The 14,843-nt window shown below is 46.5% G+C and overlaps 1 protein-coding gene across 5 annotated transcripts in view; it reads left to right on the top strand.

The window, feature by feature from the left end:
• The first annotated feature begins 667 nt into the window (after nucleotides 1–667).
• The window catches only part of DDO (D-aspartate oxidase), a 33,815-nt gene continuing 19,639 nt past the window's right edge, over nucleotides 668–14,843 (top strand). The window contains exons 1-2 of one of the 5 annotated variants that reach the window (XM_045011320.1): nucleotides 668–1,054; nucleotides 5,813–5,886. In XM_045011320.1, the coding sequence (XP_044867255.1) occupies nucleotides 5,860–5,886 (27 nt within the window). In that variant the 5' untranslated portion in view covers nucleotides 668–1,054; nucleotides 5,813–5,859. Of the gene's footprint in view, nucleotides 1,055–1,362; nucleotides 1,379–5,620; nucleotides 5,638–5,812; nucleotides 5,887–7,570; nucleotides 7,950–14,843 lie in introns of those variants that run through there. The other 4 variants (XM_045011321.1, XM_045011319.1, XM_045011322.1 and 1 more) reach the window with 4 other exon arrangements.

Below are 14,843 nucleotides of genomic sequence, written 5' to 3'. Positions count from 1 at the left end.
CACAACCAGTATACACACCCCAACCAGCATACACAATAACCCCCAAAACACATAGTCCCTCTTCACAGCGCACACCCCTCATTCACCACCTGCACAAATCAACACACACCTCCCAGCACAATACCTCCTAGACACACATCAACACAACTATCCACACAACATGACCAGCATACAAATGGGATTCACACCCTTACTATCAAATTTTTAAGTTTTTCAATTATTTTTGCTTTTTTACACACAACTTTATTAATTACACCCATGTGATTGTGCAGGCTTTCAGTTACTGGTAGAATGTGATCCTTTTCTGCCAAGACTTAGTATAAACTTGCCATTGTAGAAGTCTCTCAGCCAAATTCAGTAGTGACAAAAATGGCTGTATTGTTGTATGATGGGTTTGAGTTGGCCAGAAAGCATCAGTCTGGCATTCAGTGGGTGTGGAAAATGTATCACTTAAACACACAGGGGCAAGAGGGAGTGTGAGGGCACATCTGCCCCACACTGGCAGATAAGGGGTTAATAGAGCCCTAGGGAGCAAAAAAGCAGCCAATAGGAGGAGAGGCTATGAGGAGCAGCCAATCAGGGCCCAACATGCCCATATAAAAAGAGCTGCAAGGCAGAGCAAGGTCAATAGCTACCAGGGCCACCCAGAGGATTCAGGGGGCCTGTGGCGCTTGTACCCACCCGGCAGCGGTCTGGGTCTTTGGTGGCATTTCAGCGGCGGGGGGCTTCGGTCGGTCGGTCCGCATCTTCAGCAGCACTGAAGGGCCCCCTGACCCCGAAGATCCGGACTGCCACCAGACCAGGGCCCTGCGGGGCCTGGGGCAAATTGCCCCACTTCCTCACCCCTCCCCGGGCAGCTCTGATAGCTACGTGGAGCTTGGGGAGGGAGCGAGGATTGTCTGGAGTAGGCTGCAACTCTGTAGCACTTTGGACAGAGCAGTGCAGGCGGGAGAAGAGAAGGAGCTCCAGATGGGCTGCTGAGAATGAGGAAGGTGCTGTGGCCATGGGGAAGTGGTCTGGGGAAATGCAGTGATGGTAGAAGCAAAGGAACGCAGTAAGTTACTGTGGTCTGGAGAGTCCCTGGGCTGGGACCCGGAGTAGTGGGCAGGCCCAGGTCCCCCACACTCGCCACTGGGGAAATGGCAGGACAATTGACTCCAGTCACCACTGGGGAAGCATCTGGACTAGGAGCTAAACCCCCCTGGAATGGGGGGAACATGGCCAGTGACACAGTTGGGGGGCCAAGCCACAAAGAAGACACCATGGTTCCTGAGGTTGCGAGAGGGGCTGTAGGCAGATGGCAGAGATTGGATGACGGTGTGCAGACCACAGTTGGGGGCATCGGCCTCAAGCTAATCCCCAAGACTGCCAGCAGAAGGTGACAGGCCAGCATGCTGAATGATGCACACTGTGATGGAGGGGTATATGGTTGCAGGAAAACAGGCAGAGGTGGCTCCAGGCACCAGCGCAGCAAGCGCATGCCTAGGGCGGCAAGTCACGCGGGGCAGCGTGCCAGTTGCCGTGAGGGCGGCAGTCAGGTGGCCTTTGGCGACATGCCTGCGAGGGGTCCGCTGGTCCCGCAGCTTCGGTGGCAATTTGGCGGCGGGTACACCGAAGCCGTGGGACCAGCAGATCACCCGCAGAAACGCCGCTGAATCCATGTGACCATGGACTGCCTGCAGGCATGCTGCCGAAGGCCACCTGACTGCCATGCTTGGGGTGGCAAAAAAACATAGAGCTTCCCCTGAAAGCAGGAGAGTATAAGATAAAGCAACCTGTAGACCTACCTTTCCTGCTGTCCTCCTTTAGTCCAGCAGTGCATAAGTTACACCAATTTGGCATTCAATGGAAAATAAATGTATGTTATACTACTTTCCACTGACATATACTTCCAAGTGTTTGTGTCATCATCAAATTTTGTCCTTTCTGTTTTATCTGTACTTTATCTGTACTTGCCAGATGCCAATTAGTGGTGTTTAGGTTCAACTCCTTAAGTAAACTGAAAGGTACTGGTAGAAAAAAATGTATGTAGAAGACAAAAAGTATTAAGTGGAGCAAATATCCCAAGCCTGTTCAGAGACCTGTTTGTTAAAGATTAGGACCTTGATTCTCCTCTCTCACCAGTTTTACAAACACAATTCCATTGAGTTCAGTGACATAACTGCTGATTTATATCAGTGTAAATAAAAGGAGAATCAAGCCCAAGGAATGTACCTCAAATAGAAAAGTTCCCATTGAAAGACACCTAGGATGTTGGCAAATGCAGAGTAACAGAATTTAGCTTAAGAACATAAGAGAGGCCGTACCGGGTCAGACCAAAGGTCCATCTAGCCCAGTATCTGTCTACCGACAGTGGCCAATGCCAGGTGCCCCAGAGGGAGTGAATCTAACAGGCAATGATCAAGTGATCTCTCTCCTGCCATCCATCTCCATCCTCTGATGAACAGAGGCTAGGGACACCATTCTTACCCATCCTAGCTAATAGCCATTTATGGACTTAGCCACCATGAATTTATCCAGTCCCCTTTTAAACATTGTTATAGTCCTAGCCTTCACAACCTCCTCAGGTAAGGAGTTCCACAAGTTGACTGTGCGCTGCGTGAAGAAGAACTTCCTTTTATTTGTTTTAAACCTGCTGCCTATTAATTTCATTTGGTGACCCCTAGTTCTTGTATTATGGGAATAAGTAAATAACTTTTCCTTATCCACTTTCTCAACATCACTCATGATTTTATATACCTCTATCATGTCCCCCCTTCTCTTTTCCAAGCTGAAGAGTCCTAGCCTCTTTAATCTTTCCTCGTATGGGACCCTCTCTAAACCCCTAATCATTTTAGTTGCCCTTTTCTGAAACTTTTCTAGTGCTAGAATATCTTTTTTGAGGTGAGGAGACCACATCTGTACACAGTATTCGAGATGTGGGCGTACCATGGATTTATAGAAGGGCAATAATATATTCTCAGTCTTATTCTCTATCCCCTTTTTAATGATTCCTAACATCCTATTTGCTTTTTTGACCGCCTCTGCACACTGCGTGGACATCTTCAGAGAACTATCCACGATGACGCCAAGATCTTTTTCCTGACTCGTTGTAGCTAAGTTAGCCCCCATCATGTTGTATGTATAGTTGGGGTTATTTTTTCCAATGTGCATTACTTTACATTTATCCACATTAAATTTCATTTGCCATTTTGTTGTCCAATCACTTAGTTTTGTGAGATCTTTTTGAAGTTCTTCACAATCTGCTTTGGTCTTAACTATCTTGAGAAGTTTAGTATCATCTGCAAACTTTGCCACCTCACTGTTTACCCCTTTCTCCAGATCATTTATGAATAAATTGAATAGGATTGGTCCAAGGACTGACCCTTGGGGAACACCACTAGTTACACCTCTCCATTCTGAGAATTTACCATTAATTCCTACCCTTTGTTCCCTGTCCTTTAACCAGTTCTCAATCCATGAAAGGACCTTCCCTTTTATCCCATGACAGCTTAATTTACGTAAGAGCCTTTGGTGAGGGACCTTGTCAAAGGCTTTCTGGAAATCCAAGTACACTATGTCCACCGGATCTCCCTTGTCCACATGTTTGTTGACCCCTTCAAAGAATTCTAATAGATTAGTAAGACACGATTTCCCTTTACAGAAACCATGTTGACTATTGCTCAAGAGTTTATGTTTAACTATGTGTCTGACAATTTTATTCTTTACTATTGTTTCAACTAATTTGCCCGGTACCGACGTTAGACTTACCGGTCTGTAATTGCCGGGATCACCCCTAGAGCCCTTTTTAAATATTGGCGTTACATTAGCTAACTTCCAGTCATTGGGTACCAAAGCCGATTTAAAGGACAGGTTACAAACCTTAGTTAATAGTTCCGCAACTTCACATTTGAGTTCTTTCAGAACTCTTGGGTGAATGCCATCTGGTCCCGGTGACTTGTTAATGTTGAGTTTATCAATTAATTCCAAAACCTCCTCTAGTGACACTTCAATCTGTGACAGTTCCTCAGATTTGTCACCTACAAAAGCCAGCTCAGGTTTGGGAATCTCCCTAACATCCTCAGCCGTGAAGACTGAAGCAAAGAATCCATTTAGTTTCTCCGCAATGACTTTATCGTCTTTAAGCGCTCCTTTTGTATTTTGATCATCAAGGGGCCCCACTGGTTGTTTAGCAGGCTTCCTGCTTCTGATGTACTTAAAAAACATTTTGTTATTACCTTTGGAGTTTTTGGCTAGCCGTTCTTCAAACTCCTCTTTGGCTTTTCTTATTACACTCTTGCATTTAAGTTGGCAGTGTTTGTGCTCCTTTCTATTTGCCTCACTAGGATTTGACTTCCACTTTTTAAAGGAAGTCTTTTTATCTCTCACTGCTTCTTTTATATGGTTGTTAAGCCACGGTGGCTCTTTTTTAGTTCTTTTACTGTTTTTCTTAATTTGGGGTATACATTGAAGTTGGACCTCTATTATGGTGTCTTTAAAAAGGGCCCATGCAACTTGCAGGGATTTCACTTTTGTCACTGTACCTTTTAACTTTTGTCTAACTAACCCCCTCATTTTTGTATAGTTCCCCCTTTTGAAATTAAATGCCACAGTGTTGGGCAGTTGAGGTGTTCTTCTAACCACAGGGATGTTGAATGCTATTGTATTATGGTCACTATTTCCAAGCGGTCCTGCTATAGTTACCTCTTGGACCAGCTCCTGTGCTCCACTCAGGATTAAATCTAGAGTTGCCTCTCCCCTTGTGGGTTCCCGTACCAGCTGCTCCATGAAGCAGTCATTTAAAGCTTGGACTGCCAGCACTTAAAGCATGCCCGGTTGCAGACCTGGGTAATAATTTTTTGGAAAAGCTAGCCAGGTGTCTGAGGGGCACATATTTTTAGTGCTGCCTAAGGGAAAACTCCCTTGGATTGATTGCTTTCTGCATTTGCTACCGCCTGGAAAAAAGCAGCCAATTAGGGGCTCTGGCAGTGATTTAAAGAGCCAGAGGCTCTGGCGACTGCAGGGAGCCCCGGGCCCTTTAAATCACTGCCGGAGCTCTGGCAGCGATTTAAAGGGCCCGGGGCTCCCTGCAGCAGCTGGAGCACTGGGACCTTTAAATCACTGCAGGGGAAGCCGGTCTAGTCCGGCACGGTGTACCAGCTCTTACCAGTATGCTGTACCGGACCGAACCTGATATAACACGGTCTCACCTATAAGGCGGTGAGATTTTTTGGCTCCCGAGGACTGGGTTATATCGAGGTAGAGGTATAGTTTGGTATAGTGGTCAGTGTGGTAGCAGTTGGGATGAGGAACTGGAGCCAGAGTCAGGAATAGGTTGAGAGCAAAGCAAGAGTGGGGCTAGGAGCTAGGCTGGAGCAGGGCTTAAGCAGGCCAAGGCCTACGAAGTCTGTCACCACTATCAGGCAGGGGAGAGTTCCAAGCCCTGTAGTGACATGGGAGCAGACTGAGGGGCTGTTGCTCCTGTGAGGCTTATACACCTGCCTTGAGAGTCACCAGACCAGCTCCTGGCTTGTGGATTGGCTGGAGCCTAGCACAGGAATGACTCATCACTGCATGTGGATTAATCAGACACCTGTTCAGGGATGACTCATCACTTCACATCAGGAGTTGCATGAGGAGCAGAGTTGAGGCTGGCACGTAGGCAGAACTGATGAGAGATTGGAGGGGGCAGAATAGATGTGGAAACAGAACTGATGTTGGGCTAGAGTGAACTGTGGGGACAGAATTGATTTTGGCCTTGGGAGGAGAAATAATTGCTGAACAGGATGGGCAGACCTGGGTGTAATGATGATCCCTATGTGTTTTTTTTCAGGCCACTTTATGCATGCATACCGCATCATAGAAAAGACATGAGCAGCAATGGAAGACATAGAATCTGTGGAACTGGTATGTATAGCTAATTCTTGACAAATAGTGCAGAAATCTTTTATGAATGACTGTTAGAAGAACCTTTATGCTCAAGAAAACAAGTTACACTTCCATTCATTAATATAGTTTAATCACAAAGGTTTCTGAATACAAATGACCCTTTCAAAGAAATTCTACAGATACTTTAAAAAGAGCATAGATTGTATAGGTGTCAGAAATAATGTGGTAGGTCTCATCTAAACCAACATATTGTTTAGCTGCATGACTTTCTCCTATGGAGTCTTGTATAATACTCAGATGTTTGTGGCAGATAAAGAGGATCCACCCAGAGGAGTCTGGTTGTTAGTGCTCCCCTCTGATATATCTTGTGGCAGATGAACTGACTGTCATAGTTGTTTGTAGTATTGTTGTAGCCATGTTGGTCCCAGGACATCAGAGACACACGGTGGGTGAGGTAATCCCTTTTATTTAGAAGTTGGTCCAATAAAAGATATTCCCTCACCCGTGTTGTGTCTCTGACTACCAGAGGACGGAACAGTCTATCACAGCTTTATGGGAAATTTCATAACATCCTATCACCAATGTTTGATTATACTGACCATGATGCCTAAGAAGCCAAGAATCACCAGATCTTTGTGTTAAATCAGAGGCGTGCGCAGGGGGTGTGCTGGGTGTGCCCAGGCACACACTAATGTCCTGAGCAGTACCAGTGGGTTTACAATGGCGCTGGGCCCATGCTCAACAGGTGCCCGTCAGCCAGCCAGGCGCTGCACTTCACTTGCGCTGCCAGCTGAGGGGCCACCGCAGGCTGGCTCCTCTCCAGCCCCTGCCCCGTGCTCTGCTCAGTTGTCCGGCCAGCCCAGGTATCTCCACCCCGTCCCCTCTGCCCACTTGCTCCTCCACCGGCTGGGAGGCTCTCGGGAGTCACGTCCCACAGGGGTCTGCCTGCCCCGCACCCCAGCGTGGTTCTATTACCTCACTTATCTTCTCTCTCTCAAACTTTCTTTTTCCAGTCAGTATGCAAGAACAAACAGAGGGGTAAGATTTTCTGTTTATAAATGAGTACAGCAAGGCTAAAATTTTATAATACTGTGTATGCCCTTGAACATAACCATCTATGACATCTCATACAATAAAAGATGGCATAGAGCTCTTTACTTTAAAACAAGAAGAGATCATTCCAATTTCCACCACAAGAGGGCAGAAAGCGATTTGGGATTTTAGATGGCTTTGTTTTTCAGTTGTGGTGTTGGTTATGACCCTGAAAGGCTCTCAGTTTTGTCCCTTCTGCTTCTACTTACTACTGTTTCCCATTGATCTCTGATAATAAAACCAGTGCATTGTATATGACATTTACTAAATCAGTAGCAAAGAGCATCTTTCCAAGTTGGAACCTCAAGATATTGTTAAATAGTTTGAAATGATTTTAATTGGCTTGCTAATATCTCAATGTTATATAGTGCTAGCAGGTTTTAGCTAATCCAACTCATTGTCAAAAGAACTTGTTGATTTAATAATGGGTAAACTGAGATTTAATGAGGATGTCGTCCTGAGCTGTACTGTGGAACTGAGTTTAACGGGCTGACAGCTTGTCGTACTCGGTTAATGAGTAGCGTTGTTGCCTAAGTATCCTGGCAGCCATGATGAGACACGCTACGGCTGTAATAGTTGCTCGCATGTAGGGAGAAGGCAAGTTAATTCTAGGCGCGATACTCCGGGAGCCTGGAGTGTCTCCTCGTTAATGCATCGAGGAATTTATCTGCGGGGAAAATGAACATAGAACAAAAAAATGACAAAGCTCCCTCGGTGCTGAGTGGGCTGTAGGACTCCCCTCTCACTACGTGTCAGCTCTGGGGACAGCAGCTTGTGAGAACGCACAAACAACTGTTTTCTCCGTGATGTGAAGCAGCCAGCGAGCAGGAGCAACGGCCAACAAGGGCGGGGTTTGATGTGGTTTCATAACTGCTCCTCCTATTGAGCTTTTTTCTTTCTTTCTGTCTTATTAATGTTTCCGTGTGCTTCTAAGCAATCTCGGGGAGAGCAGCTCTTACCAGACAGAATCTGGATTCTTTATTCGTAAGGTATTTCCCTCTCCTTCCCTTTCTCAACTTTTTTTTTTAAAAGGATCATAGATATATTTAACTAGATACAAAACATGTTAGCTCACAGAGACCATTCCCTTGGAAGAGCAGGATGCAGTCCCTTGTAGGCAAAGTATAAGATATTAAATGGAGCTACACTAGAATTCTTTCTACAAGATGCATAAAATTTGCTTAAAACAACAGCCACGCTGATTCCTGCGGGGGCTGAGTTTCGAGCTAAGCTGGAGGCTGCCCTGCTGTAAGCTGAGTTGAGCTGTCATATCTGTTTACAGCCAGTACCATTAGCCACGGTGCTTAATGCAATAAGCGAAACCCTAGGACTTGTGAACGAATGCTCAGAGGTATGGGAAACTTAAACTCTTTATCGTGTTTATCTCAAGCATATGAAGAGTGGGGGAGGGGAGGGGCCGGGGGCTAGCCTCCCTGGCTGGGAGCTCAGGGGTCGGGCAGGACGGTCCCGCAGGCCGTAGTTTACCCACCTCCGTCCTAGGCAGAAGCTCCAGAGTAGAGAAACAGGATGGTCTGGTGATTAGAGTGCTAGCCTGGGACCTTGCTTGAATTCCCTGATCTGTCTAGGCTTCCTGTGTGACCTCAGTCAAGGCATTTAGGGCCAGATTTTTAATGGTATTTAGAAGCAACAAAGAATCCTGTGGCACCTTATAGACTAACAGACGTTTTGCAGCATGAGCTTTCGTGGGTGAATACCCACTTTTTCGGATGCAAGACCGAAGAAGTGGGTATTCACCCACGAAAGCTCATGCTGCAAAACGTCTGTTAGTCTATAAGGTGCCACAGGATTCTTTGCTGCTTCTACAGAACCAGACTAACACGGCTACCCCTCTGATAATGGTATTTAGGCACCTAAAGATGTAGACTGGCGCTTTTGAAACTCCCATTAGGTGCCTATCTGCACCTTTAGGTGCCTAAATACCTTTACAAATCTGCATCATGTCTCTTTGTGCCTTAGTTCCCCATCTGTACAATGGGGATCATAGCACTGCCCTACCTCCCATTGAGACCATGAGACGCTCAGATACCACAGTAATGGGAGCATATAAATACCTAAGGTAGATACAAAGTAAAGCAGAAAGAGAGACAGAGTAGCTTTAGGGATCATCTGTGCTTATTTTAATAACCTGCCTTATTCAGTCCTGGAAGAAATTGACTCTTTCAGTGCTTCTTGGCCATTGTCACATGACAGGTCAAAAATCAACTCTTTTCAAAACAGTATAAATAAGAGGAAAGGAAAATGTCAAAGCTAAACTTGCTAGACGACTTTGTTGGATGAGCCCACAAAATGGCTTGAGCTTTACCAGATTCTGCACTGCAACAGAATTTACTGCACAACGTGGCAAAGTGCAGGTCAGCGCGTGGGAAGTGTTTATGGATAATGTGCCTTCATTAAGGAAGGCAATTATCTGAAAAAGTCTGAATCTTATAATTCCAAAAAGGAAATTTGGCACTCAGAGGGTGTGTGCTTATACCATAGGGTGCAGAGTTCCACAGAAAGCAAGGAAAGGTTGAAGCCTTAATAAGGGCCCTATAAGAATGAAGAAGAGCATTATGACTTCGGTCGCCAGTGAGCCAGGGACCCCTTGAGATCAACAGAGGGTGCATAGGGTGGTCCAAAGATCCCCAGGCTCAGTAGCTGCGTAATGGTTCACCAAAGTCATGTGAAGTCTGCATCAAGAGTTGGTAGCCCACTGGTCATCATCAGTCATGAGATATATGTATGCATAATGTTTATCTACACTGAAAATTATTTTCTTAAGGTCTAGGTCAGGGGTAGGCAACCTATGGCACGCGTGCCGAAGACGGCACGCAAGCTGATTTTCAGTGGCACTCACACTGCCCAGGTCCTGGCCACCGGTCCGGGGGGCTCTGCATTTTAATTTAATTTTAAGTGAAGCTTCTTAAACATTTTTAAAACCTTATTTACTTTACATACAACAATGGTTTAGTTATATATTATAGACTTATAGAAAGAGACCTTCTAAAAACATTAAAATGTATTACTGGCAAATGAAACCTTAAATTAGAGTGAATAAATGAAGACTTGGCACACCACTTCCGAAAGGTTGCCAACCCCTGGTCTAGGTGGAGTTAAGGCAGGTCTCCAGGCAGAGACATACCTCCCTCCTGAAAGGAATAACATCTCCAAGGTAACTGACCCTTATTTCCCTGTTTGGCCATTTGTTTATTGTATATTGTATCCCTATTTGCATACTGAACTAGGTGCAGATTGGGAGATTGGAAAAGCTACACAAAAGGAAATCTACAGGAAGAAACAAACAGCAGGGGGGTGTCATGGTTATGTCTAAAGACAAAGGATTGTTAGAGTACAAAGACACACAGGATCCTTTCCTAAGAGGCCAGCTGACAGTGTGCATGTCTCATGAAAGAAGGGTCACAGCCTGCCTGGTTGTAAATTGCTGCAGGGATTTTGGGTGAGCAAATTTTATGAGACATGAGAGCATCTTATTAAATAAGTCTAGGCTCTAGAATGCATGCTGTGATTTTATTTTATACATCACCATTTGCTTTTAATACTTCTACTTGCTATCACTTGAATCATAGAATTGTAGGGCTGAAAGGAAACTCAAGAGGTCTTCTAGTCCAGTCCCCTGCACTCAAGGCAGGATTAAGTATTATCTAGACCATACCTGACGGGTATTTGTCTAACTTGCTTTTAAAAATCTCCAGTGACAGAGATTCCACAAGCTCCCTAGGCAATTTATTCCAGTGTGTAACCACCCTGACAGGAAGTTTTTCCTACTGTCCAACCTAAACCACCCTTGCTGAAATTTAAGCCTATTGTTTCCTGTCCTATCCTCAGAGGTTAAGGAGAATAATTTTTTTCCCTTCTCCTTGTAACAACCTTTTATGCACCTGAAAATTGTTATCATGTCCCCCCTCAGTCTTCTTTTCTCCAGACTAAACAAACCCAATTTTTTCAATCTTCCCTCATAAATCATGTTTTCTAGACCTTTAATAACTGACGTTGCTCTTCTCTGGACTTTCTCCAATTTGTCCACATCTTTCCTGAAATGCGGCGCCTGGAATTGGACACAATACTCCAGTTGAGGCCTAGTGAGCTCAGAGTAGAGTGGAAGAATTACTTGTTGTGTCTTGCTTACAACATTCCTTGTAATAGAGCCCAGAATGAGGTTTGCTTTTTTGGCAACAGTGTTACACTGTTGACTCATATTTAGCTTGTGGTCTACTATGACCTCCCCAGATCTCTTTCTGCAGTACTCCTTCCTAGGCACTTATTTCCCTTTTTGTATGTGTGCAACTGATTGTTCCTTCCTAAGTGGAGGACTTTGCATTTGTCCTTATTGAATTTCATCCTATTTATTTCAGACCATTTCTCCAGTTTGTCCAGATCATTTTGAATTTTAATCTTGTCCTCCAAAGCATTTGCAACCCCTCCGAGCTTGGTATTGTCCGCAGACTTTCTAAGTGTACTTTCTATGCCATTATCTAAATCAGTGATGAAGATATTGAACAGAACCAGACCCAAAATCAGTCCCTGTGGGACCCCACTCGTTATGCCCTTCCAGCATGACTGAACCACTGATAACTTCTCTCTCGGAATGGGTTTCCAACCAGTTATGCACCCACCTTATAGTAGCTCCATCTAGTTTGTATTTCCCTAAGGCCTTGTCTACACTACAAGACTATTTCGAATCAACTTAGTTCGAATTTGTGGATTCGACCTTATGAAGTCGAATTTGTGTATCCATACTAAATACACTAATTCGAATTTCTGAGTCCACATTCACGGGGCCAGCGTCGACTTTGGAAGCGGTGCACTGTGGGAAGCTATCCCACAGTTCCCGCAGTCCCCGCTGACCATTGGAATGCTGGGTAGAGCCCCCAATGCCTGCTGGGGGAAAAAATGTGTCGAGGGTGGTTTTGGGTAACTGTCGTCATTGAACCGTCAATCACGCCCTCACTCCCTCCCTCCCTGAAAGCGCCTGCGGGCAATCTGTTCGTGCACTTTTCTGGTCAGTGACAGCGTGGACGCCACAGCACTGCAAGCATGGAGCCCGCTGCGATCATCGCCGTTTTCTCCTCCTCGCACTTTATCGTCCACCTCTTCCACATTCAGCTGCTGAGAAATTGGGCTACTTTTCAATGGTTCTGCAAGCACTGGGGGACCATAGGGGACGTTTTACCAACATGAACGTCGGATGGCCGGGCAAGGTTCCTGATGCGTGTGTTCTCAGGAACTGTGGGCTGCTCAGACGCCTGCTGGAAGGTAGTTTCTTCCCGTACCACGAAATAACTGTTGTGGATGTGCATTTGCCTATAGTGATCCTCGGTGACCCAGCCTGCCCGCTAATGCACTTGCTCATGAAGCCCTATACAGGCGCCTGGGACAGCGACAAGGAACTCTTCAAATAGCAGCGAGCAGCATGACCTGTGACTGTTCAGTTTCTTTACAGAGAAGCTGAACCTGCCCCTGTTTCTTTACCCAGTTACTGTTGACTCTCCTCTTCGGTTAAATACCCCGTTCTCCCCGTTTCCCCCACTTCCAAGACACGTGTAAAAATAAAATACATGTCACACTGTTACTGAGGAGAGGTTTCTTTATTCATGACTTTTCGTTAAAGGGTTGAAACTGGAACGCAGACTGTCGTGGGTAGGGTGTGCGCTGATGTAAAGACCGCCTCTAAACTCAAGGAATGACAGGCTCCTGCTCCTACAGCGGTCCGCATTGCCAGACTGCTTGTTTCAACGGAGCCTGACATCCCTCCTTTTTGGGATTCTGTGTGCGGGGGGCTATGTGGCCTTGTGGCGGAGGAGGACGGATACAGATTCCTCTGCTGCGTGACTCAGCGGTCCAGGACAAGGACCGCTGTATAAGATCTGTAACCGCCCTCCCCCGCTGCAAAGTCACATCTCCCCCGCCCACACAGATCCTGGAAACCACCTCCCATACCGACCACGGTGCCTACTGACTGCACTGTGTGTGTGACCCGCTGCTGATCCGGCCCCCGTGTCTGTACCCTGGGAAAGGTGCCTGTCCTATGCAATTAGCAACGCACTTCCCCACGCACCCCATTCAAACACAGTCTTCAGTGAAAAAACATGACGGAAACAGTACTTAACAGCAAAGTATTTTTATTACTTAAGTACACAGTTATGGGATGGGACTGGGATTGGGACTTGTTTGAGTCCGGAAGGGAAGGACTTATGCAAACGTAGGGTATGAGAGCTTTTGGTTACTTGAGCACTCTGCTGGGGTGCAGTGACAGTATTCACGGCCCAGGGCGGGCATCCTCCTGGTTATTTAGGGTGAGGGGGGTATGTGACTTTGTGGCGGGGGAGGGCGGTTGCAGAGATACTGCCGGGGGCTCTGTCCTGCAGCGGTCCTGCAGAACATACACAAGTCGCCGGAGCGTGTCCGTTTGCTCCCTCACTAGTACAAGCATTGCTTGAGTCGCCTGCTTGTGTTCCTCACGCCACCTCTCCTCCCATTCGCTGTGTGAGCGCTGGTACAGAGAGACTTTCTCCCTCCACTGCCTCTGCTGGTCCGCCTCAGCTAGGTAGCAGCCCACACATTCATCGAAAATCGTGTCCCTTGTCTTTTTCTTTCGCCGCCTAATCTTCGCCAGCCTCTGCGAGGGGGATGCTGTGGAAGGTCTGGAGACAGTGGAAGCTGTGAGATGGGAAACAGTTAGTGAATTCCTTGCAAAGATACTTTTTTGCGAACAATTAACTGAGTGTAGGCTGTCTCTGTGAATTTTTTGTTGAGACCCCTGTGCCTGCTGTTGCACAAATCATTTGCGCGGTGGATTCTGGGTAAATGTCGCCAGTCATTCCTTCCTCCGGGAAAGCAACGGCAGACAATCATTTCGAGCACGTTTTCCATGAAATGCCCTGGCACACGCCATAGCGTGGCAACAATGGACCCTATTTTGCCTTTTGTGTATGTCACCGTATGTGTACTAGATGCTGCTGACAGAGGCGGACCAGCAGCACTACACAGCAGCATGCTTTTGCTTTTGCATGATAGCAGCGATGGTTACCAGGCATACTGCACCGTCTACCATACCATGAACTGGTAAGAAGACGGTAATAAGATGGTCATGGTTACCTGTCCTTTTGCACTGCGCCATTTGGTGCTGTCATAAGTGCCCCTGGCCGATCAGCCAGGGGCGCAAAAGCAAAATTTGGGAATGACTCCCCGAGTCAATCCCTCCTTTTTGGGTATCTAAAAATAGAATCAGTCCTGCCTAGAATATGGGCAACTGTACTAGAGAACCACTGTATCATAGAACCAGAGAGCACAGCTGCTCTCTGGCCAATCATGCATAAATTTTGAGCTGAATGCTATTCACAGGGTGTGCTCCTGAAACAACCCCAGCTGTTCATTCCGTTCTTCCCCCAGCCTTCCTGGGTTCCAATACCATTGTCTCCCCACTTGTGTGATGAAGTAATATAGAATGCATGAATAAGACACAGGTAGTCGTTTGTGAGAAATGAGTGGAAGGAAGCCTCCAGCTGCAATGATAGTCCAGAGATGACATTAAGGGGTGTGGAGGAGGGAGCCAATCATCCCTCTGCTAGTCCAGGGGCAATTGAATCTTTTCTTTACAATGAAGGGTGGGGGCTGATGGAGCTCAGCCCCCTGTTGCAATGATGAGGACGGTTACCAGCCATACTGCACCATCTACCATGAAAAATTAGGACCAGGCGACCTTGATCGACCTGTCCCAAGCAAGTTGGTATGGTTACCAGTCCTTTTGCACTGCCCCATGTGCCAATACGCTGATGATGAGGACGGGTAGCAGTCCTATTGTACCATCAGCCACCCATGGCGGGGTGGGAGGAAGGATGTTGTTGTTGAGTGCTGCAGCAGCG

This window comes from Mauremys mutica, chromosome 3, assembly GCF_020497125.1.
Source record: "Mauremys mutica isolate MM-2020 ecotype Southern chromosome 3, ASM2049712v1, whole genome shotgun sequence".
Lineage (NCBI taxonomy): Eukaryota > Metazoa > Chordata > Testudines > Geoemydidae > Mauremys > Mauremys mutica.
Note: the sequence above shows the minus strand (reverse complement) of the source record. Positions and strands in the feature narration are given on the sequence as shown.